The sequence below is a fragment of the Prunus dulcis genome, chromosome 8 (genome assembly GCF_902201215.1).
Source record: "Prunus dulcis chromosome 8, ALMONDv2, whole genome shotgun sequence".
Lineage (NCBI taxonomy): Eukaryota > Viridiplantae > Streptophyta > Magnoliopsida > Rosales > Rosaceae > Prunus > Prunus dulcis.
This window is the reverse complement of record NC_047657.1, coordinates 9,773,060-9,796,295: the sequence shown is the minus strand read 5'-3', so window position 1 is coordinate 9,796,295 and position 23,236 is coordinate 9,773,060. Positions and strand designations below refer to the sequence as shown.

Sequence of the window (23,236 nt, the reverse complement as noted above, 5' to 3'; positions counted from 1 at the left end):
AGGCACGCAGCTTTTTGGGGTTCCAAGGTCCTCAGGCAGTTGAATTTTTCGCTTGGTGTTGTACTGGGCCAAAAATATATTTGGGCTCAGCCCTAGATTTTTTTGGGCCTCAACACATGGTAAGATACAAAAGTGACTTAGTACTCATAGAGTTCCTATAAGATTCAAATTTGAGTTATTTACGCTAACACTTATGAAGTTTTTAGCTTTTTTCACAAAACTTCTTAGGATTTTGGAAATTACAAGAACACCCCCTCGAGGTTTTAAATTGTTTTCACAAAACTCATTTTCATTGATTTTTCATTCAAAGATTGATGATTTTATACCAAAAAGAAAAAAAAAAGAAAAAAACTCTCCGAATGGCCTTTGATATTAGATTACATATACTTTATTGAGGTTAATTTTGTCTTTTGCATAAGTTTTTATATATAATGAAATCATCACTTTTGGGACAAAGAATCAACGAAAAAGGGTTTTGTGAAAACACAAGAAACCTCAAGGGGGTGTTAGTGTAAATAATTGTTCAAATTTTTCATTATCTTCATTATCTCGATATTATCAATGTTATTGCGATATTTTAATCAAATATTACTGAAGTGTAAAAGAAATTATCTACATCAATATTGTTCAATATTATGTATGAATACGTTTCAAAATATTTTAAACTATGTGCTTGACGTGCAAGTGCTCCAAAAAGACAAGAAAGAAAAGACCCCGTGAACACGCTGTCATTATTATAATACTATGTTAGATATATACACGTACGACAAATACGTTAAAATACGTTAAAAAAGGCGCGTAAAGAAAGCTGTTATCTACTGTGCCCGCCTCTACCCTACAACCAAAAAGTCCTCCTATACGTACGAACAATCCCATCACCACCACTCGAAAAATTAATTAAATAATATTTGGAATCTACGTGGAATTGCACGAATCATATAATTTTCGCTTATTTTTTTTCTTTTTATTTTTTAATTAAATTTCTGAGTTGTTTTCAATTTCAATTCAAAAAATTCCAAATTCCAGATTCTTCCAAATCTCTCTGTGTTTGGTTTTGGGCGATGAGTTTGTGAAAATCTCTGCAAACGATTCGCCATGGCCAAACCAAAAGCTGCGAGACGAACACTCGACTCTTACACTGTCAAGCACATCAACAAGACCGTCAGAGGTAGTTTCTACAAAGAAAAAAAATCAAATTCGAATTTTCAATTCACTGTAAATTTTGATTTTGATTTTTCTCTCTCTGTCTCTGTGGCGATCAGCTGGGGACTGTGTGCTGATGCGGCCGTCGGATTCCGGGAAGCCGTCGTACGTGGCGAAAATCGAGCGGATCGAGGCGGACAGCCGCGGCTCCAACGTGAAGGTGCACGTGCGCTGGTACTATCGGCCGGAGGAGTCGATTGGCGGCCGGCGACAGTTTCACGGCTCCAAGGAGGTGTTTCTCTCCGATCACCACGACGTTCAGAGCGCCGACACCATCGAGGCTAAGTGTACGGTGCACACCTTCAAGAGCTATACCAAGCTCGACGCTGTTGGGAACGACGACTTCTTCTGTCGTTTCGAGTATAATTCCTCAACCGGAGCTTTCAATCCTGACCGTGTCGCTGTGTACGTTTCTCCTTCTCTCTAAGCTCATCGTTTTTTACTGTTTTGCCTAAAATTGGCTGAATTGAAGTGAATTGGCGATTGAGTTGTTCTTAAATTCAACTTTTATTTGGTGTTTGTTAGTGATTTTGTGCTTCAGTTATATGCTTTCCTTGGTATTCTATTGAATTGAATGTAAAAGCATGGGACTTTAGCTTACTCTTTATAGTTTATTCATTGCAATTTAGAAACTTTGGCTCTTCTGATAAAGAAGAGGACAATGAAGTGAATGAGATGAGATACGATAGAGGTGAGAAAGAAATGAAGGAGAATACGTAAAACCAAAACTAAAAGCTAAAACCTTTTTAAATTCTTCTGGGGTTTTAGGTTTTATCCGTTGTGCAAACTATGCTATATATATATATATATATCTTCTCTTCATGATGCCACATTTGTTTCTCACTTTCCTGTTAGTTTTGCCCCCTTCTGTTAAACAATGGAACTTTATGTTCAAGTTTTCATTTGCCTTCCTTCAGTTATATATCTATGCGTACTTGCTTTTTGAGTTTGGGAATTACAACTAAAATATATTTGAGCCTTGAACTTAAGTTCTCATAATTTCTTTCGTTATATAGGTTTCCCACAATTTTATTTTATTGATGAGAACTATGACTTTTATGAATAACAAGCCGATGTTGTTTCAACCTTGGGTTTGGGGATAATTGGTATTGGGTAATTTCACTTGAGCAGTTCTTGCTTATCCCAGTATCTATTTTCATGTGGCAGGTATTGCAAATGTGAGATGCCTTACAACCCTGATGACCTCATGGTTCAGTGTGAAGGTTGTAGTGATTGGTAAGTTAGATGTTCAGCTATTCAATTGTTTGTGCCCCTCCAGAACTTTTGCCTCAGGAATGGTGGATTAATTTTTTTTTTTTTTTGGGGATAAAGTTGAGAAGCTTTCTTCTTCTGAATATTTCGTATAGCTCTAGATAAATTTTTATTGATTAGTTTTTTAGTTTAGGCGTGCATGCAGTTGTTATCCATGTGCACAATGAAACTTTACTATTTTCCATTACTAGTTCTCTAAGATTATGACTTTGTACCTTTTATGACCTTCCCAGAGACCTTTCTGACTTTGATTGAGCCATACTTGTCTGGGCATTGTGTATGGGCCTTATTAATTATTTAATTATGTTACTTTCTGTTTTTATCAATGGGGTATAGCATTTTTGCTAGATAGATGATGTGCAGAATGACTTCACATATTTCTAATTTTCTTGCCAATAGAATTCAAAAAGACTGAGGAACCAACCTCATTCCGAAGTCCCTCTGGTTTCATTTCTTTAATGATTTTATTTAGTTTTCATTTGGATGGTCTTTTATAATAGTATATTTCCAACGCAATAACCCACTAACTACTGAGAAACAAGTTTCTGAGAACCTTTTTCTTTCGAGACACTTACTGTTGCTGTGGAGGATTGATTATTATAGCTGTGCGTGATTAATCAATACATGTTTGTACAAAAATATTGCACACTGAGGGTTTTATGCATAACAATGTGGCAGGTAATTTATGGCAAGCAAATGTACTCTATATATGGAGACTTGATGTTTGCAATAGTGAAAAGAGAGAAATCTAAACATCTGTTAGTGGTTGTAGATAAGGAAGTTATTTTAGGAGAGGATGTGTTTCATATATGCTTTAGTAACTTGTACAGCAGAGGTATTCTTCTGGAAAATCAAGATAAGAGTAAATTCAGAGGCATGAATGGCGGTAGTTTAGATGATATTAGATGTCAGAAAATGGCTTATTAAATATTAAGTTAAATTCCTTTTCATAAATATATTAAGTTAAATTTAGCTTGGGAAAAACTAGGTTGGGGTAGTATCTCACCATCTAGTATACCTCTAAGCCTTTATAAAAGGACTGTATCCAGTTCATAGAAGTTGGCAGAGTTCAAATCATTGTTCTACTTGGCAGGTACATGTTGATGAAATTGTGTTGGTATACTACTCTGCATCTGAATTCAAACATGCATGGGCCAGGTGCCTTCAAAGATTTAATTATGATGTAAATGATTATGAGCGACTGTTTAAATGTGAATCAGCTAGGCATTATTGTCTAATTGTGCACTGAATGGAGTCTTGATAAGTCGAAAGAAGTTTACCATTTAAAGAAGCATTAAAAATTAAAAATGTTGATTTACCCTTTTCTGGATGGGTATATTTCTGCAAATGCGTCTTAAATTCCCAATGTTGTACATGGAATGAGCATAAATTTTGTTGCTAAGTGTATATCCTTGTGCTGGCGTGCCTTGGGCATTAGTTGTGTTGCTAAGCTACTGCTTTCAGTAGCTCCTGAGGTTGACGTTTGAGGCTATTGCTTGAGAATAGTAAAAGAAGTAAATTAAAGGCATCGAAGCCTGGAATGCATATGCCTTCATTTGCCTTTTCATAATTCATATTCACTTTGTCTATTTTCATGTGTGCTTTCTCCACCTTTCCAGTCCTTCTATAAAACAGATGAAATCTTCATTTTACTGCATTTGATTCAGGTTTCATCCTGCTTGTATAGACATGAATGCAGAGGAGGCTAAAAGACTTGACCACTTCTTCTGTGAAGGCTGTTCTTCCGAGGGTCAAAAGAAGTTGCAGAATTCCCATACTGCTTCTAAACACCCTGATACAAAGGTACTCCTTTTTTCTTTAGTGTTGGATAAATTTGAACCAGCAGGTTTGTCTTTGTGCTTCTTGTTTACTTGTGGACTCTATCATGTCATCTGGAAATTGGCAGGTTATTGGGTATGTTTCATTTTTATATCTACCAATTAGAATTATTAACTTCTGTAATAGTTTGTTTTTTTCTCATTCTATCCATTATTATTCGATCCCAAGACACGGGTGTGATAAATATATAGTCTCACTTTTAAAATCAGTTTTTTAAATGCCACGCTGTCCCAGTCTCCCAGAGAACCAGTAAAAAGGGGAAAAGAATTGAATCGAAAGAACTCATTATTAATTTCCCGGACAAGCTTGTATGCATCGTGCAAGGAACTTCATATAATAGGCAATCAGTAAGTGTAATGCCAACGCAAAAGATTCCGATGTGTTTGCATTTAGGTTCATTAATTTGTGCCACTTTATATGAATGGAAAAGCGTAAATATTTGTTATGAGGTAAAAAAGTACATAGAAATGCAAGTAATTTATTTTTTACGAGAAGATATAGTGGGTTATATGTAAAACTTAGATATCAAAAGAACCAACGATGTGTGCATCATTGATATTTGTTGGGTCTAGCATCCCCTGTAAGCAAATGAGCATAATCTGTGTATATAGTGAATATGAACTCACTACCATTAGTTACTAGTATTCCTTGACTTTCACTCATGCTGTCTTTCAGGTGGATACAAAACGGCGTCGGAGGTGATATTGTATATAAATCAATCTGATGAACTAGAGGTTCTCTCGTTTGGATCTTTGTTAGGGCTTAAGCAAACACGGAGGCGTATCTGCACCACAAGTTGTGTATTTATGAGTTAATGGGAAGACGAAAACCAGCTTGAAAACCTTTATGGTGTCTATTTGGTTATAGGTATCTCCCCGGTCTCTTTTAAAGGTCGAGGATGTGTTTGGTTGTGTGTAATTATATGTAATTTAGATCCTCTCCCTCATTCTCCCTTTCCCCTAGGATTGTGAATATTCCCAAAGTATTTTGCCAGTTACCACAGTAGCAATAGATAGAGCCTTTTCACGCAAATCTATTTCACTTTGGTATATATTGTTGGCTGCAGCATTAAGAAGTTGGATGCTATGTCTGTTTTTTTCCCTTCTGTAAATGTATATAATGTCTTAAGAGTTTGTTCCTTCTACAATTTGATTCTTCTTTCTTTTCGGTTTTCCCAATCGAATTTTATAGTGGGAGCCTTAATTAAGGCTCTTAGATGAGACCCTTTTTCTTAACCGTTAGATCAATTTGGTTAGTTTGACCCAACGAGATAGGGCCTCATCTAATGACTCAGTTCTCCCACTATGGTGGATCCTCCAAATCTAATTAAGCGAGGGACATGGGCCTTGTTAAAATATCTACAATAGATCTTTGCACACCGTATTAGTGGGAAAAACCGAATAAAAGCAAAAGAAAATCTCTATTCTAAAGCATGGGACATGCTTGTTATATCAAAAGAGTGAAGGTGCCCATGAAAGGACTAGTCTGTGATATGCAGATAAAAAGGAATGACTCAACTATTAAGTAGTGTTCAATTGAAATTTTTAGACCCTATTATTAAGGGATAGAATTAAAGATTGGTCCAAGTTTTATTCCCTCCAATGTGTCCCAAACAAAATTGCCACAAAAAGAAACAAAATCGTAAAAAGGAATTCCGTTGCCGGGACTTGAACCCGGGTCTCTCGGGTGAGAGCCGAGTATCCTAACCAACTAGACTACAACGGATGTTGAAAGTAAGTGCAGCTTAATACTATAAATAGAGTAAGGACTCATAACACAAAAGCCAAGTTCTGAAATTCCAACTACGGTCAATCATCCCTTCTAAATAATATATAACCAAAATTAAATACGATTTTGTCTTTTAGTTATTTATTTTCATTATTTTGATCTCTAGAATATGATGTATAAAGGAATATATGATCACAAACTCATTATTCCTTTTCTTATATTCAACAATTGCGTCCAACTTCGTAATTAAATTCATTATTCTTTTTAATATTCTGAATGTTTATTTAAAGGAAAAGTGTTATTGTGCATAACATGTTTTTTCTTCTGCAGTACAAATTGAACCCCAGGCAACTCAAACTTCAACTTGAGATTATGGATATGGTAGCTAAAAGCTACACCAAGAAAATGGAGTAATTATCTCATCTGTGACAAAGCTGAAGGCTAAACCAACAAAATAGGCATTCATAAGGTTATCAAAACTTGCATCTTGTTTATGAGAAAATTAAACATTAAGCTTTTCACTATAAAGGACAGAGCACCACTTGAACGCCAAATGATTCAGAGTTTATGGCACGAAACGTACCATCTCATTTGCATTGGTGTCTCGATTCAAAAAATTTGGTGACTTGATATAAAATTGGCAATGGATACAAACACTTATACAAGTAATGTCACCCTATTCTTATCTGCTTGGTACAGTTTATAATACAGTATACAAGACTTTCTAGTGAGACAATTTCGGGGCGAAAAAAATGGAAGAATTAAGCAGTCTGCACGTGTGAACTGAAACTTGTATCTCTCTGTATATGTTTGTTTTAGCCTGTCTTCGATCTCTTCCATACAATAACCGTACCATAGAAATCGGATGACGCTAACAAGTTCTCTCCATGGTTCCAAGCAACACCGATAACTGGAAATCGATGACCCTGCAGTCACATATATTTTGGTCATTTGGGTCCAATTTGCGACTAGGAAACCATTAAAGCCATGTGTATGAATAAGATGAACCTGTAGCTTGTTTACACATGTATGCTTTGGCCGAGTTAAATCATAGAAATACACATTTGAATCCTCACTTCCGGCAACTAGGGTATTTTAACAGCATGGCAATGTCAGTAAACACACACATAAAAAGTGGTAACAGCAAGACAATGTCAGTAAACCCACATAAAAAGTAGTAACGAAGTATGTGGCAGCATCGATGTTGACATACATACCTATATATTCTCCTTTTTCAAGGGAAAGCAGAGGGCAGAAAGAAGCCCGGATGCTGTATATCCGTGGATTTAATTTGAGTGAGCAGCGGAGAGTCAAATAACCCTGTATTTCCAGAGCAACACTACAACATACCAATCTTGCTGTCAGTGCTTTAAATAAACAACAAAAGTAACAAGGCATGTTCTGTGACCAAACCTGAAGAAAGACAAACTTCCATCTTGAGTACATGTCAGCAACACAGGGCCCCGAGCCAACAGAGAAAAACTTCGGTACTGCACAGTTGTGACTGCAGATTTGCGCCTGATGCTACTTCGATGGCGATGAGAGCGGGATAATACTCCTGTGTGAGAATTCATACTTACTGAATAGATACACCCCTGCAACGAATTATACAATGGACTATATCAGTAAAAGGATATGCAAGCCCATCAGAAGGGAACTTGAAATAAGTATATGCAATGACACACCGTCGCATCCCCACAGAACATGAGCTGTCCAGTGTGAGCATAGTCCATGGAAGTAACCTCACTGTCAAAAAATATTTTATGAATGATCCTCCCTGTGCTGAAATTGAAAACCTGATATATCGATGTAGAAGTGCCACCAATCAAATATAATGATAATGTCCTTGAAATACAAACATTACTGGAAAATGACGGCCAAAAATTCGGCTGTGCATGAACATAGGGTATTCAGAACCTAAGTTCTTTTCCTTTCTGACGAAGCAACATGCAAAGGTTTCAGTCATTACCGTAACTTCTTTGTCTGCATTGCCAACTGAAAGGAAGTTGTTATTTACCTACATCAAGGAGATGAAAAGAAAACAAAACCTTAAATTGCACTGTTGCATATCATGTTTTGAATAATTATAAAAAAAACGAAGGCAAATAATTTTAATTTTGCACTAACGTCATCACAGAAAGTCAATGGAAAAGCCATTATTTAATTGAATCAATGAAAGTTGTGGAACTTGATTCAAATGAGGGGGATTCGAGTCTAGTGGGAAAGAATCTTCTATGAGAATCTAGTAGAGACAGGAACCAAAAGCCTGATAGGAATTTAACATCTGGACTAAAATAAAACAACTTGCACTGATGAAACACAAAACATTTTAAACATGCACATTTACAGGGTGACAAATATAAAAATGGATTGCAGCAATTCTGAGGAGCCAAATGTTCTTAATGTATGTATACACTTACAGGGTGAAAACGAATACACAATTGCGAAGAAACTCCATATATTACTCGAATGCAAAGGCCTTTTGAAATCTCCCATACTCGCACAGTTTTATCCATTGATGAGGATGCAATGTACTGATTGTTTGATGAGAAATCAAAGTCTGAAAATGAATTAGAATTTCAGAAACTTGATCTAGAAACAAAACAAAGTTTGTTTTTATCAGTGCCTAAGAAAAGGGGGGGGGGGGAAAAACCTAGAAGATTTGCATCCAGTACAGAATTATGGACTCAATGTTGCATATCATGATTCTTTTGCCTTTTAGTCATCAGAACCATTTTGAACAACTGTAAAATTTTCAGTATACCTATTAATTTACTGCCACAAGTTGATTGGATTAACCAAAAATAAATAAAAATGTTGGTGGTACCAGAGTGTTTACTTGGAGCAAGGTGCTTAAGCCTAGGACTTCTAATGCTACCAGTCCGTACAATCTCAAAATTAAATTTTGTACCATAAAAATCTACTTATTTATGGAGAACAGGCAAACAGGGCTACAGATATTATTATTGAAAATACGAAAGAAAAAGACAACAGTAACAATGCCAGTCAATCCAACCTGTAACATCTTTGGAGTGACCATCCAGATGCTTGAGGACTGATGGTGGATCAGAGACAGTGCATACTGTCAAGGTTCCATCTGATGCTCCATATGCAAGCAGATCAGAACTCATGTGCCCAAACTTCAAAACCGTAACTGTACATAAAAACAAATGAGGTTTCTTCCTTTTTAAAAGTTACATTCGCTCTCAACTTAGTAACACAACCAGGGGTGTCAATTGGTCTAGTACTTGCAGGAAAAAATTACCAGAGGCTTTGCACTGATCAAAGATGCAATGCATTCCTACAAACGAGTATGCAGGTTCAGCCCGCCGATTACGTGGGCGGTCATTATCACTAGTACTTGAGCCAAAACTTCTGCGAGGCGAAGGTTGACTGCCACTTTGGACGTCCTGTAAAGAAAAGAACAACATGAACCCATGATCACAACCAAAAAGGGAAAAAAACAGTTAACAAAGTAAAATTCTAATTTTGCACTGTAATCCCAAATTTTGCCCAAGGGTCATCACATTTATAGCTCGGAAACTAAAACTCACATCTCCACATTCAAGCAATGGAAATGGATGGGGATGAGCAACATATGCATATTATATAGGATTAACAAAACCCAGAAAAGAATGGAATTTGAATTACAGAAACACATACCCTGCCAGGGCTCCAGCTTTCGACATCATACAAAAGAGACCGTGGACTTGGAGGTGGAACCCATCGCCCACTGATGCATGAAGCAGTAAATTACCCTGATGTCAGCATACATTACGAATTTAAGAAAACAAAACAAAAAACTCACTAATTAAAAAAGATTAATTATGATTTCATCACAGTTTGGTTTGAAAGAGTAGCAAAGCAAAAGCTTGATATGAATTGATGGGTGGACGGACCTGTTTCCGGGAGTGGTTTGGAGGCTCGGAGTTTGCATATTTTCCCAATTCCTCGGCCTCCGGATGTAATTTCGAAACGCAACGTACCCTTTTCCATTGCATCTCCAATCCTTCAACGATCAAAATCAATACCAGTATGCATGAAATGAATGAATTTCTGAATTCCGTAAATTGTTGAACACAGAAGATGAAGAAGAAGAAGAGAAGAAGATTACAAGGCGGCGTTGAAATGGAGACTGGGGCTTGCGAGAGAGAAGAAGGCGACGAATGCCGATGTAGTCGGGATCGGAGTCGGCGGGAGCAGGCTGAAGCAAGCAGATCAACAGCTGTGGATCTGCGTTCTTCTTCTTCTTCTCCTTCTCTGGTGGAGCACCACCATCACCATTGGCAAGACCAATCTTCTTCTCCTCCTCTTCTGGAGCACAACCATCACCGCCATCGCCATTACCGGCCTTCTCTTCCGCCATCTGGGTTGTTTTGTGTTCTGGCTTTGGATTTAGCTTTGGCTACGTGTTTGTCTATGGAGGAGTATATAGTTTGACTCTGAGAGAAGAGTCTTAGGTGGGTCGTTGTTGTGGAACCGTTAGATGAGATGACACTGGATCTCATCCAACGGTTAAAAGGAAAGGAAAAAAACTTCTTCCCTTTTACTTGCAGACTCGCACTCCTCTGCTTTGAAACTTCAAATTTTTTTGGACATGTTCAAGATTTTTAGCCCAAATTTTCAGATTTTTAAAATCTTAATCACCCGATGTAGGCTTAGATAGAGGAAGATAGAGAATCTGAAAAAGTGAGGTATTATGGAGAAGTCGCGCTTAAAAGATAAAATAATATGGACAACAAGTCAGAAAATAATTCAGAACAAACAAATTTGAAATAAAATTAAGTTTTTGAAATTTCAATTTTCTTTCGATAAAAATGTTCGGAAAAATAAATCATGACTGTATAAACAAAATTTTCTCAAGAAAAATTAACCACAAAATTTTTGTAGGTTAAAATCATTTTTTTAAAAAATTAATAAAGTTGCTAACTTAAATTTTAACTTTGCACTATTTGAGACTACTGTATACATGAATAGTTCTATTTTACGAGGGGAAATTTGGGATTGAGTCCTCTTGCATCGAAGATGATCTAAAAGTTTTCAACATGTTCAAAAAATGGTTAGCTTTCCTATTTCCCACAAGGCAATGGGTGAGGTTTGCTACATGCTCTCTAATGGATAAGGTAACATGCAAGGCAACTTTGCCTCAATGTGTCTGGTAAGGCAACTTTGCCTTGGTAGTTGTTAAAAGAGATTGGTGAGTACAGCTGCACAGGTTAGGTTAGGTGATTTGAGCTATAGTGATCTTGCATTGAGCTCTTTCTTATCTTAGTGAAGTTGTTTGCCTGGTCTTGGTGTGTACTTTTCAGATTGGTGGCCTTCTTTTGAATCACAAACTCAAAAAAGAGAGGAGCAAATTATATCACAAAGCAACCACAACAAAAAGTCAATGATTTAAGTTCTAATATGCATTCGATCTCGGGAATCGATTTTTCGATGGTAAAAAGAGAGACACAAGAAAAAGGGTACAAAGATTTTTGTGATTCAACCTCAATCCTATGTCCATGTTGAAGAGGATCGTGTATAAAAGCACATGAAAATATATAGCCAGTGAAGAAAACATTGAATCTGTTGTAAATAATATTGGTGAAGCCCACATAAAGAGAAATGAACGGTGGTGTTGAGTATGGTAGTCAAAAGGAGAAATGATGGTGTTAGAAAAGAAGGAAGAATAGTCAAAAGATGAAATCATTATGTTAGGAAGATTAGTCTATAAATAGGCTTGCTCATTCACTTGTAAAATACACCAAATGAAAAGAAGAAAGAGTGAGAGTCGGAGAGAAAGAGAAGGAGTGGAGTATATCTGATGAGAAATTCTGTCAGTGTAAACACCACAAAGAGAAATATAATTCCACTCCCAATATTACAGTGGTACTTCTCATCCTCTTATTATTCTAATTTTATAACAGAATCTTCTAATAGTACACATATATTCAGGCATTTAATTTAGAGATATTTAGTGATATACCCATTTCTAGCACTAATATTATAAATAAACCCTACACAATTGAATTCCTATAAACAAACCCAAAAAAACCCAAAAAATGATAGCTAGCCTTATTGAATTTAATATTGATTATTAAATTACTTTGATGCCCTATTGAGTGCTTTGGGTATTTTTATGAGATTTTGGGGTTAGGCTTGTTTTAAGAAATTGATGGCAGTTTTGTAATTTATAAGAAGTTAAAAACTTTTTTGTTATGTTGTAAATGGGCTTTGGGTGTGTTTCTAAAGTCCATTTTATATAGGGTATTTTTATAATTTGGACCCCCATATTAGGTATAATAGTGAATCTCCCTTTAATTTATTGTTTCCATCAAGATCAGGCTCTTATGGACTTTGAATCATCTACAGGGTAATAGTGTTTGTTGAAAAGCCATGTAGAATCAGCTTCTACTGCATATCCGTCTTGATTACGGTGCCAGCTAAAGTAAGCATGAGTTCTGTTCTTTATGTCAAAAATTCCATGACCAAAACTGGCCTCTCGGAAAAGTGAGTAATCTGGCTGTGGATCTGTCATACTGCACCACAAGAAAGAACCAAAAAAGTCACACATTAAGCTATCAGGCAATGCTAACAAGCAGGAAATTCCTGTGTACTGATAAAATTCTTACATGGTCGATAAGCCTTCCAGATTTCCTCCATCACCAACCGTAACGTACACCGGTGCAGATTGATCTTTCACAGGAGTGCAATTTGCGTTCACAACATTATATGCAACATTGGACATACGTTCCTGTGGTGTATACCAATTAAATCAGCATTTCTGCATTCTGCAAAATACTTTTCCACAAAATGGTTTCTTATGCGTATATTGAGTACTTACAGATCGTTCATAGGCATGAACATGACCGTTAAATACGACATCGACTTTGTGCTTGACAAACCACGGTTCGAACGTCACTCTCATGCCTTCTCCTTCCATGTAGTGCGAGTAGTAGCTATTATACCATGGACAATGCATTATAACAATCAACCAAGGTGTCTCACTCCTGTTAACTTTTGGTAGCTCTGTCTCGAGCCATTGGTACTGAGGAGTGCTTGGACCTTAATAAAAAAGAAATGATATGTAACATGAAATTGCTGAAGCACTCAATTAATTTGAACACATAGTACAGAAGATCTCACTACCAAATTAGAAATTAAAGACAGGACATCCTGCAGAGTCGGACTATGTATATGTATACTGTATATATTCTCACCGTATGCCGAATAAGAAGCCAAGACTATGATGTATGCCGAAGCTCTCTTGATTGAGTACCAAAATGGGGCAGTACTCCCTGATGCATTATATGGGACGTAATACCGGTGAGTGTAAGGCTTAAAAGGTATGGTTTCACCCTGCAACAAAAGTACCAATCTTCTTTTAGCAAAATACTTCATCTGGTGACTTTCTTAGGATTCGAAAAATTCATTAAAAAAAAAAAGAGCAGCAAATACTGGGATAAATTTAGTGGATGAGTAGAACTGTAAATAAACTAACAACAATGGCATCATGGTTGAGAAAGATGCTATATTTCAAGTGCTATTTTACAGAATAGTATACTTCTTTAGATTTCACACAATGCAGACCTTTCTTTCTCTTTGGTTGCCAAAGACGAGGATCATTCTTATAATGCATGTATTTCTTACAACAAGTGTATACACAATTGTACAAAAAATGATCTAATCGAAGACGAGAAAAGATAAACAAGAGTATTACTTTCCAGACAAGCTAGTGTTTTGATGAGATGCTTACAAGTTCTGGGGAAAAATCGATCTCATGATTCCCTGCACTCCATATCCAAGGTTGATAAGCAGCACTTCTCTCAGTGAATCTCCCCCATGTATCCCATCTAACATTATCATGATATGGATAGTCATCTGCATAGGAGAGGTCCCCAAGATACAAAACTGTTTGTCCTTTGAGCGGATTTAATTCGTAATGAGTAAGCGTCCTATTTGAATCGAAGGTCTGACCCAGATCACCTGCAAATGATAACCCAAATGGTTGGTGATATATAGATTTTAACCACACACTGCAGCAAAACAATTTATAGTTGTGTCTTATCCATTATCTAGTTCCCAAGTTAAGGCCATAAAGCAGACTGTTGAAAATGGTAGACTTGCACACTAAGGAACAAGTTTCACAAGATTTGAGCAACAATTTTGTTTTTCAAGATGGAATGGAAGAGGGCCGTTGGAACAAACCTTGTAACTCACTCAACAGCACGAAATTACATTTGAATCACAATGCCAAAATTTGAACCAAGTCTAACTAGCTACAGCATTTTATGATCCATCCTGTTTCAATACGAAATACTGACCTATGAGACCAAATGTGTAAGGTACGTCCGGACCAACTTCAGGAGGAGTTGTAAACCAGAATTGCCTCTCAGTATGAACTATTCCAACTACATAGTAATATGTGGTATTGAACTGCACAAGAATGTGAAGTAATTGGATCACACTACAGTCTTAAATACTTAGGCTGCGTTCATACCTTCAATTGGAAAATTCCAAACCTGTTCTCCGGTACAGACTCCACAACCTATGCATTTGAAGAAAAAGAATATAATGCAAAACATAAAGGACATGAAATTTACCGATAAATTTCCAATAGTGCAGTGGTGAATGTATCCGGAAGTGTAATTGTAGAATGTATAGGTTGTAACAACGCCCTCAGCCGTCTGATTCTTGCTATCTGCACTCCAGTAAATCACCCCACTATAGCCTGGTTCATCAGCAGTGATCCAAGACACGATCACTGCGTTACCCTGATGGTCTCCTTGTGTTATATGAACCTTAACTCAAGAGCGCACACATATCAGAAACTACACCTACTAATCAATCCCATCATGAAGAAAAATAAAAATATGAAGTAAGCCATAAATTGTCGAAAACAAGGAAACAAAAGACAAGAACTACATTGACAAAGCTCTCTCCAGGGGAGGTAATATAGTTGAGCTACCATTGGCTAAAAGTAACTTAATTCTAATGAGAGAGATGGAGATTATACTTGTTGAGGTGCATTATGGCCAGGAGGGACTTGAAAGACATCACTGTCAAGCGGCATATCTGCGCTGTATTTAATTGTCCTCACAAAAGTGCTTGTTATACCTCCATTGCAGACCACTGCCAAGTTCAAGACGAATCCCAATATTGCAACAATGGCTACCATTGAAGAAGCAGAAGTAGAAGAAGCTAATCTCACCACACCCATCTTGGTCATATTGTCTAACCAAGACAGGCCCCATTGAGCTATGGACCCTCATTTCCTTTATATACACATGAAACAATACATTAAAAGAATAAAATTCTTTAACTTGTCACAGAATGTGGGGAATATTCAGAGCTCTATACGAATATACAGAATAGATGTCAAAGAGTCGAATCCAAAAACAAATAGGGTTTGCCTGGATTTTGTTCAGTTGCTATCTTTCTTGTAATTTAGTTGTCTTCTGGGGAAGACAAAATTGAGCATGAAAAGTGCATTGTTTGACTTTGGAACAAAATTGAGCATGAAAAGTGCATTGTTTGCATATATATATATATATATATATATATATATGAGAGAGAGAGAGAGAGAGAGAAACATAAGTGCATTCTTGTTTGATTATTCCTAGAGAAATAGCATATGGTCAAGCTACTAGCGTCTAAGTCTAATATACTATTCAGTGCAACCTTTGTTTCATGTAATTTAAAACCCGCCTTGCAAATCTTGTTTCTTTCTTTGGTTGGTGTTGTGACCTTTGATTTCTTCTGGTTGTCTTCCTTTTTTTGACCCTTTGCCTTTGTTTTGCCGCTCGGCGTTTTCTTGTCTTGTCTTGGTGCAGTTTTGTTTCCCTAGACAACACAAAAGCATTCTCTTGGAGTAGGCATTCAAGTAAGCAAAATTTACAATATTCCCTGCCTACCTGGAAAACAATGAGGATATTGGGTCCCAGCGGAATGATGACCAACTTTCTTGATGAGTCAAATGAGTACACAACGTGTTTCCTATGTTGTTAAAATATAACTTTGCATATTTCCTTGAAGATGCTCACTTTTATAATTGCATTTATACCTTATGGTTATGTGAAAATAGCTAGATCTATGCATGCATACCTTTTGGATTTTGTTATGTGCTTGAAGCTGAAGCCCTATTGGTTTAAAATATGTGTTAACTTGGGCTCGAAGATTAGGAATTTCGGATTTATGGGTTGAAGGAGATTCTCATGTCTTAATTCGTATGTTACGTGAGAATAAAGTTTCGAATTTATGCGTTTGTGTCTATTGTACAGGATATTGAGAGTTTGTTTCATGATCTCCAAGTCAATGAACTTAGGCATATTGAATGGGTCATCTACTTTAGGGCATTACAGAGATAATGTAGATACCTATTTGGTTCTGTAGTTTTAAAGCCTCCATGGCTTGTAAGTATTAAAAACTCAAGGATATGATGCAGATCCTCCTTCTATTAGGTTTTTCTTTTTCTTCAAAAGTACAGAATAAATGAGATTCAAATTTGTAAGAGTTGGGGGAAGGTATAAACTATTGAATCTTTTATTGGCTGATACATTTGGGTGCTTATTCAAGAGAACAATAGCAACATAACGTCTTCTAATTATTGGGCACTTGTGGAATCATCAACAGGATGATAGTATCTGTTGAAAAACCACATAGAATCAGCTGTTACTGCATATCCATCTTGATTCCGGTGCCAACCATAGTATGCATGGGTTCGGTTCTTGATGTTGAAAGTAGCATGACCAAAACTGGCCTCTCTATAAGCTGAGTAAGCCGGCTGGGGTTCTGTCATACTGCATCACAAAAGAAAATTTACATAGCCTCAGTATGCAGTGCTAACAAAAGGCATTGAATCAGAAAACACGAATTCTATCTCGCATACCGACTTAACGCCAAATCTATCTGGCATACTGACTTAACGCCAAATCTATCGCGCATACTGACATACTTAACACCAAATCTATCATGCACACAGATATACTTACTTGGTTGCTAAGCCTTCAAGATTTCCTCCATCACCAATGGTAATGTAGACCGGTGCGGATTGATCTTTCACGGGAATGCAAATACCATTTACAATGTTGTATGCAACATTGGATATGCGTTCCTGTTGTATACACAAATCAGTGAAATCACTTATCAAGTCCTGACATCTTGAATCTTGACAGTAGATGGGGGATGGTAAAAGGAAAAAAAATAAAAAATACAGTGTGCTTAGTATTAGGTATAGGCATTTCTGCAATGTACGTTCCCTGCAATGGGTTCCCTATACTTTATCGAAAGATTAAAGTGTTCGATAAAAAGGATCAATATGTTGAATTGAAAAATCTTTGTTGTACAAATAGAGACTATTTTGTTATACAATATATCCAGTTCTATGCAGAGCAGCACACCAAATCACAGGGACAAAGGCAAGTATATGAAGCACTTACAGTTCGTTCATAGGCATGGACATGACCAGCAAATACCACGTCAACCTTGTACTTCACAAACCATGTCTCATACATCACTCTCATGGTTTCGCCTTCCATATAGTGATAGTTGTAACTATTATACCATGGTGAATGCATTAAAACAATCAACCATGGTGTCTCACTTCTGTTAACCTTTGGTAGCTCCTGCCCAAGCCATTGGTTCTGAGGAGTGTATTTACCTTGAAAAAGGAAACGATACGTTAAATGAAATTGCTGAAGGACTCAGCTTAACACAGACATTGTAAATGTGACCCCTCTACAGAGTCGGAAATTGACTGGAGGTTCTGTGGAGAACAAGAAATTCTAATTGGTGTACATGATAATTTGGAAGCAAAATCCTATCATTTTAAAAACAGCCGTTACAGAATATCTGTATGATACTTAAACAATCAGTCCATGATGTCATTTGCAGAGATGAATACGGTATACTGCTGTAAAAATCCATGAAAAAAAGAGCTAACTATTTAAAGTTTATTGTGGATTCCAACCCCCAAACCACCCAAAAATTAGCAGGGACCACAGGAGCTGATGTAACAAATGCAAGGAGTATCCAGTTATGTCTTTATCTTTTCTATTTTTCCTTTTTTTTTTTTTTGGGGTCGAAGTATGTCTTTATCTATTTATTTCAAGATGACATTTGTAATAAATTTATGGGTGGCAAAGTTATGCATTTGATATTCAGAAAAGAAAATTTTGCATGATGTTAATATATTAACCAAAACATAAATGTATATCCTTACCATATGCTGAATAAGAAGACAAGACTATGATGTATGCTGAAGCTCTCTTGACTGAGTACCAAAAGGGAGCAGTACTCTGTGATGCTTTATATGGGACATGATATCGGTGAGTGTAAGGCTTAAAAGGTTTGGTTTCACCCTGCAACAAAAGTTCCAATCTTCTTTTAGTAAATGCTTCATCCAATGACTTTTTTGGGACATGGAAATGCATAAACAAAATGAGCAGTAGATACTGGGTTAAATTTTGTCAAATACAAGATATTTGGAAGGACAAGCACACGTATACAAGTAATACTAAAGACAGATTATATAAATACAAATGATCTCATCTAAGACCAGAAATGGCAAATGAGTTCTAGAGCAACCAGATGTTTTATGAGATGCTTACAAGTTCTGGGGCAAAATCAATTTCATGATTCCCTGCAGTCCATATCCAGGGTTGATACGCAACACTTCTCTCGGTGAATCTTCCCCATGTATCCCACCTGACATTATCATGATTTGGGTGGATATCTGCATAAGAGAGGTCCCCAACAAACAATACTGCTTGTCCTTTCTGTGGGTTTAACTCGTAATGAGTAAGCGTCTTATTGGAATCAAAGCTCTGACCCAGATCCCCTGAATCATGGTAAAATGTTATTTAGATTTTAAGAAAGTACACTAGAGTAGAACAATTTACATTTCACAAACACAGGCAATTGCGTCTCATCGATTATGTAGTTCCCAAGTTAAGGAAAACTGTTTCAAATGAGAGACTTGCACACTAAGGGACAAGTTTCATAAAATAAAGAACTCTAATTTGGTTTGGTATCATTCAAGATGAACATAGGAGGCTCATTGCAACCTCTAAGCTAGTCAATAGTATGAAATTTCCTTTTCAATCCAATGCCAAAAGTTGAACCAGATGTAAATAGCTACATTACTTTACAATGCATCCTGCTCTGATACGAAATACTCACCTATGAGACCAAATGTGTAAGGGACGTCTGGCCCAACTTCAGGAGGAGTTATAAACCAAAACTGCCGCTCAGTGTGGCCAATTCCAACCACATAGTAGTATTTGGTATTGAACTATGGAAGAATGTATAGGATTAGATCACACTACAATTTGTAAATTACACTTAGACTGCAATCATCATTACAATCAGCAAATTCTACAATCAACCTATGGATTTGAAGGAAAAAGAAATGAGGCAAAAGCACATGAGGATATCAAGTTTACCTTTAAATTTCTGATGGTCGTGTGATGAATGTAACCAGAAGTGTAATTGTAGAATTTATAGGTTGTAACTTTGCCCTCAGATTTCTGTTTCTTGCTGTATGCGCTCCAGTAAAGCACTGTATTGGAACCTGGTTCCTCCACCGTGACCCATGACACAATCACTGCTTTTCCCAGCTGGTCTCCTTGTGTTATATGTACCTTAAATCAAAGATCAGACACATATCAAAATTAAATTAAATCACTCAAAACTACACCTATTAATCAGTCAATCCCATCAAGAAGAAAGCAAATTATGAAGTAAGCCATCGATTTTCAATCAAAAAAGAACAAATTTATGTAAAAGATATTCAATTAAATGAAGGGCCTTTTATGGTTCCTCTTCCACCACAATTGACTAAAAGTTGTCTTAATTATACTGAGAGAGAGAGAGATCATACTTGTTGAGGTGCATTATAGCCAGGAGGGACTTTAAAGACATCACTGTCAAGAGGCATGTCCACAGCTTTCTCCACTTTCCTCACGAAACTACTTGTTTTGCCTCCATTACACACCACTGCCAAGCTCAAAACAATACCCAACACTACAACAATGGCTGCTGCTACCCTGGAAGAAGTACCCATCTTGGCCATGTTTCGCAGAGGACCCTCAAAACCCACGAATCCACAGACAGCCTACTGAGCTTAGGACAAGCATTTCCTGTATATAGACTTGAAATGAATTTACTAATAAAGAAAAAAATGATTTCCCATAAAATTAGGGGAATATTAATGGCTCTAAGCGGATAACAGAGATTGGAAGTCAACTCATTGAACTTTGAATGCTAAATCTGGTTGTCGGGGTTGCCTGGATTTTCTTTAGCAATTGCGTGTTGCTCTTTGATAGGAGAAAGTTGACTTTGGAGTTTTCGGAGAAAATGTAGTGTGGAAAGTTCATTCTTCATTGTTTGACTCACCGGGCCGACTTAGAAGACCTGTCGATGTTAACTTGAAGTAATACTTTACCTATTTGCAAATCCACATTTTTTATTCAGCTAACCCAACCCAAGTTTGTTTGTTTATAGAATTTGGAAATATCAAATATTGAAAATTAAATTTGAATTCGATAATGACTTAAGTGAAAATTTGACATATAATAATTTTTAACGTTTCACCGGATGTGTCAAATTAAAATATTATTTTATTACATATTGTTTATTAGTTTACAACAATTTAAGCACATTAATTAAAATATAATAATAAAATAATATCACAAAGTAAAACAGCCAAAAATTACAGCAAGAGAAAGATGCATAAGATCTTTTTATTTTTGCATTTGGTTATTCCTGTCATATTGTCATAGCAAAATAAGGTCTTTTCATTTTTTTCCATGATGTGGCTTATGAGCCTTTTTTTAGTAGTGTTGGGCACTTAGAATCATCATCAGGATGATAATATCTGTTAAAAAAACCAAATAGAATCAGCTGTTACTGCACATCCATCTTGATTCCGGTGCCAACCAAAGTAAGCATGGGTTCGGTTCTTGATGTTGAAAGTAGCATGGCCAAAACTGGCCTCTGTAAAAGATGAGTAAGCTGGTCACAAAAGGAATTTTTCATAAACTCAGTATGCAAGTGCTGACAAATACTTACGGAAATGAATCAGAAAACACCAAATCTATCACGCATACTAATATACTTACTTGGTTGCTAAGCCCTCAATATTTCCTCCATCACCAATGGTAATGTATGCTGAATTATAAGTCTTAAGTTGACTTAAGAGCTGGCTTAATTAGTTTTCCATTTTATTTCCTTTTATGACAAGTGTAAGTTTCCTATTGGTTGCCTAAGTGAACGGCTGAGATCATCTTGTGATGTAAGAGATCCAGCTACTGTACCTAACAAATATATCCCTCACACTGTGTGTAAGGTTGTAAGAGTGAGAATAGTGAATGAACATTCTCTGCTACACGTATAGCAGAGAGATTTTGCTAATTCCTCTTGCTTCTTCCCCTTTTTGTTTTCTTCTGCAAATTCTGAGTACACACACCTGAAAACACTAACATGGCCTCAGACCTAGGTTCGATTATCTAAAGAGTTGGGCGTTCAATCTGTGAGAAGAAGAATCATCGGGAAATTTTGGAGACTCGTTTGAAGCTTACGAAGCTGCTTGAGCAAGTTTTCTCCTCAATCTGAAAACAACTCGTTTTTGGAAGAATCAGAGACCAACCATGGCTAGATCTGGAACCTTAGAGGTGAAAACCCCAATTTTCTCTGGTGAAAACTATGAGTTTTGGAAGATTAAGATGGTGACCATATTCAAATCATATGGGCTTTGGAATCTGGTAGAGAAGGGAATCCCAGTCTCAAATTCGAAGAAGAAGAAGAAGGCAACTGATGAAATTTTAGAAGAAGAAGATGATGAGAAAGCAGCTACAATCGTCATGAAGGATGCAAAAGCTCTGGGTATTATCCAAAATGCAGTCTCATATCAGATTTTCCCACGAATTGCAAATGCAGACTCTGCCAAAGCTGCTTGGGAGCTGTTGTATGGAGAATTTCATGATGGAGATCACATTAGATCAGTAAAACTTCAAAATCTCATACGTGAATTTGAATATACTAGAATGCATGATAATGAATCCTTATCTGCTTACCTTACTAGACTGAATGATCTGATTAATCAAATGAAAACATATGGTGAAGTGCTCTCGAATGAGAAGCTTGTGCAAAATGTTTTGATTAGTCTTAGCAAGGTATATGACCCCATCTGTTTAGTGATTGAAAACATGGAATTGCAAGAAGTAATTGCTATCTTGAAAAGTCAAGAGTAACGATTTGAGTTGCATAATGCAGATGCAACTGAGAAAGCTTTTGCCTCATTCACAGTGAGTTCAAAAGGTCAGAATAAGAATGCAGCCAATTCTGGTTCATCCCAGGCTCAGAAAAATTAGAATCCTAAAGGCAAACCTTGGGAATCAAAAGGCAAGCTTCAATGGAATAATTCTGCATAGACACACAGCTCATCTACAGGTCAAGAAGCTGTAAAACCCCAATGCAAGGTGTGTTACAAGCATCACTTTGGAGAATGCAGGTATACAGGCAAGCCAAAGTGTTACAACTGTGACAGGTTTGGTCACTTGGCTAGAGAGTGCACTACAGAGAAGGCTGTGCAGAAGCCAAACTGTGCAAATCAAATGGAGGTGTCTGGAAATCTGTTCTATGCAAACTGTGCTACTACTGAGTCAAAACCAAATGGGGATTGGTACATTGACAGTGGCTGTAGCAATCACATGACTGTCAATGTTGATTTACTTCAGAATGTGAGAAAAAATGTGGCTGGACAGGTACAAATGCCCACTGGTGCACTTGTAAAGGTGGCTGACATGGGTTCATTGGTCCATGACACAACAAAAGGAAGGAAGTACATTAGGGAAGTGATGTATCTTCTAGGATTAAAAGAGAATATGTTGAGTGTTGGTCAGATGGATGAGCATGGATATTTTCTGGTGTTTGGAGTGGAATGTGCAAGGTGTTTGATAGTTCTTCATTGAATTGCCTCATCATCAAAGTTCCAATGAAGAAGAACATGTGCTATCCCTTATCCCTTCTAGTTGAAAAACAATTGGTCATGAAGGCTAGTATCACTCAGTGCACATGGACTTGGCACAAAAGGCTTGGACATTTGCATTTTAGAGGGCAAAAACAAATGAGAGATAAAGACATGGTGCATGGACTGCCACAATTAGAAGAACAAAGTGGTGTGTGTGAGGGTTGTCAATTTGGCAAACAACAC

General features: G+C 36.8%; 5 protein-coding genes and 1 non-coding gene across 11 annotated transcripts; 2 read left to right on the top strand and 4 right to left on the bottom strand.

The window, feature by feature from the left end:
• The first annotated feature begins 992 nt into the window (after positions 1-992).
• On the top strand, positions 993-5,458 carry LOC117637070 (chromatin remodeling protein SHL-like). 2 transcript variants are annotated; one of them, XM_034371835.1, is made up of 5 exons: positions 996-1,168; positions 1,263-1,608; positions 2,371-2,439; positions 4,143-4,278; positions 4,990-5,458. In XM_034371835.1, exons 1-5 carry the CDS (start codon positions 1,096-1,098, stop codon positions 5,014-5,016), a joined length of 651 nt encoding a protein of 216 aa, XP_034227726.1. In that variant the 5' UTR covers positions 996-1,095; the 3' UTR covers positions 5,017-5,458. The 2 variants fall into 2 exon arrangements, with proteins under 2 accessions (XP_034227727.1, XP_034227726.1); XM_034371836.1 differs by lacking the exon at positions 4,990-5,458 and having other exon boundaries at positions 993-1,168; positions 4,163-4,274.
• Positions 5,459-5,966: 508 nt separating this feature from the next.
• TRNAE-CUC lies at positions 5,967-6,039 on the bottom strand. Its single transcript has one exon. It is a non-coding gene; the product is annotated as a tRNA-Glu (tRNA).
• A 560-nt stretch (positions 6,040-6,599) lies between these two features.
• LOC117638814 (WD repeat-containing protein 13) lies at positions 6,600-10,563 on the bottom strand. 3 transcript variants are annotated; one of them, XM_034373950.1, is made up of 12 exons: positions 10,157-10,563; positions 9,942-10,051; positions 9,706-9,775; positions 9,308-9,452; positions 9,059-9,196; positions 8,463-8,602; positions 8,012-8,059; positions 7,728-7,838; positions 7,456-7,637; positions 7,260-7,381; positions 7,051-7,127; positions 6,639-6,968 (listed from the first exon to the last, which is right to left on the bottom strand). In XM_034373950.1, the coding sequence occupies exons 1-12, from the start codon at positions 10,406-10,408 to the stop codon at positions 6,858-6,860; spliced, it is 1,506 nt and encodes a 501-aa protein (XP_034229841.1). In that variant the 5' UTR covers positions 10,409-10,563; the 3' UTR covers positions 6,639-6,857. The 3 variants fall into 3 exon arrangements, with proteins under 3 accessions (XP_034229839.1, XP_034229840.1, XP_034229841.1); XM_034373948.1 differs by having other exon boundaries at positions 6,600-7,127; positions 10,157-10,454; XM_034373949.1 differs by lacking the exon at positions 7,051-7,127 and having other exon boundaries at positions 6,600-6,968; positions 10,157-10,454.
• Positions 10,564-12,364: 1,801 nt separating this feature from the next.
• On the bottom strand, positions 12,365-15,253 carry LOC117636526 (purple acid phosphatase 2-like). Its single transcript, XM_034371068.1, has 8 exons — positions 15,041-15,253; positions 14,628-14,825; positions 14,349-14,460; positions 13,781-14,010; positions 13,245-13,383; positions 12,869-13,089; positions 12,657-12,778; positions 12,365-12,563 (listed from the first exon to the last, which is right to left on the bottom strand). The coding sequence occupies exons 1-8, from the start codon at positions 15,251-15,253 to the stop codon at positions 12,365-12,367; spliced, it is 1,434 nt and encodes a 477-aa protein (XP_034226959.1).
• A 1,263-nt stretch (positions 15,254-16,516) lies between these two features.
• Positions 16,517-20,430, bottom strand: LOC117636525 (purple acid phosphatase-like). 3 transcript variants are annotated; one of them, XM_034371065.1, is made up of 9 exons: positions 20,270-20,430; positions 19,904-20,162; positions 19,467-19,664; positions 19,204-19,315; positions 18,633-18,862; positions 18,245-18,383; positions 17,463-17,683; positions 17,016-17,137; positions 16,517-16,823 (listed from the first exon to the last, which is right to left on the bottom strand). In XM_034371065.1, the coding sequence occupies exons 2-9, from the start codon at positions 20,093-20,095 to the stop codon at positions 16,628-16,630; spliced, it is 1,410 nt and encodes a 469-aa protein (XP_034226956.1). In that variant the 5' UTR covers positions 20,096-20,162; positions 20,270-20,430; the 3' UTR covers positions 16,517-16,627. The 3 variants fall into 3 exon arrangements, with proteins under 3 accessions (XP_034226956.1, XP_034226958.1, XP_034226957.1); XM_034371067.1 differs by having other exon boundaries at positions 20,279-20,430; XM_034371066.1 differs by having other exon boundaries at positions 20,310-20,430.
• Positions 20,431-21,671: 1,241 nt separating this feature from the next.
• On the top strand, positions 21,672-22,994 carry LOC117638433. The gene is made up of 3 exons (XM_034373562.1): positions 21,672-22,196; positions 22,297-22,328; positions 22,535-22,994. Exons 1-3 carry the CDS (start codon positions 21,672-21,674, stop codon positions 22,992-22,994), a joined length of 1,017 nt encoding a protein of 338 aa, XP_034229453.1.
• Positions 22,995-23,236: the final 242 nt, after the last annotated feature.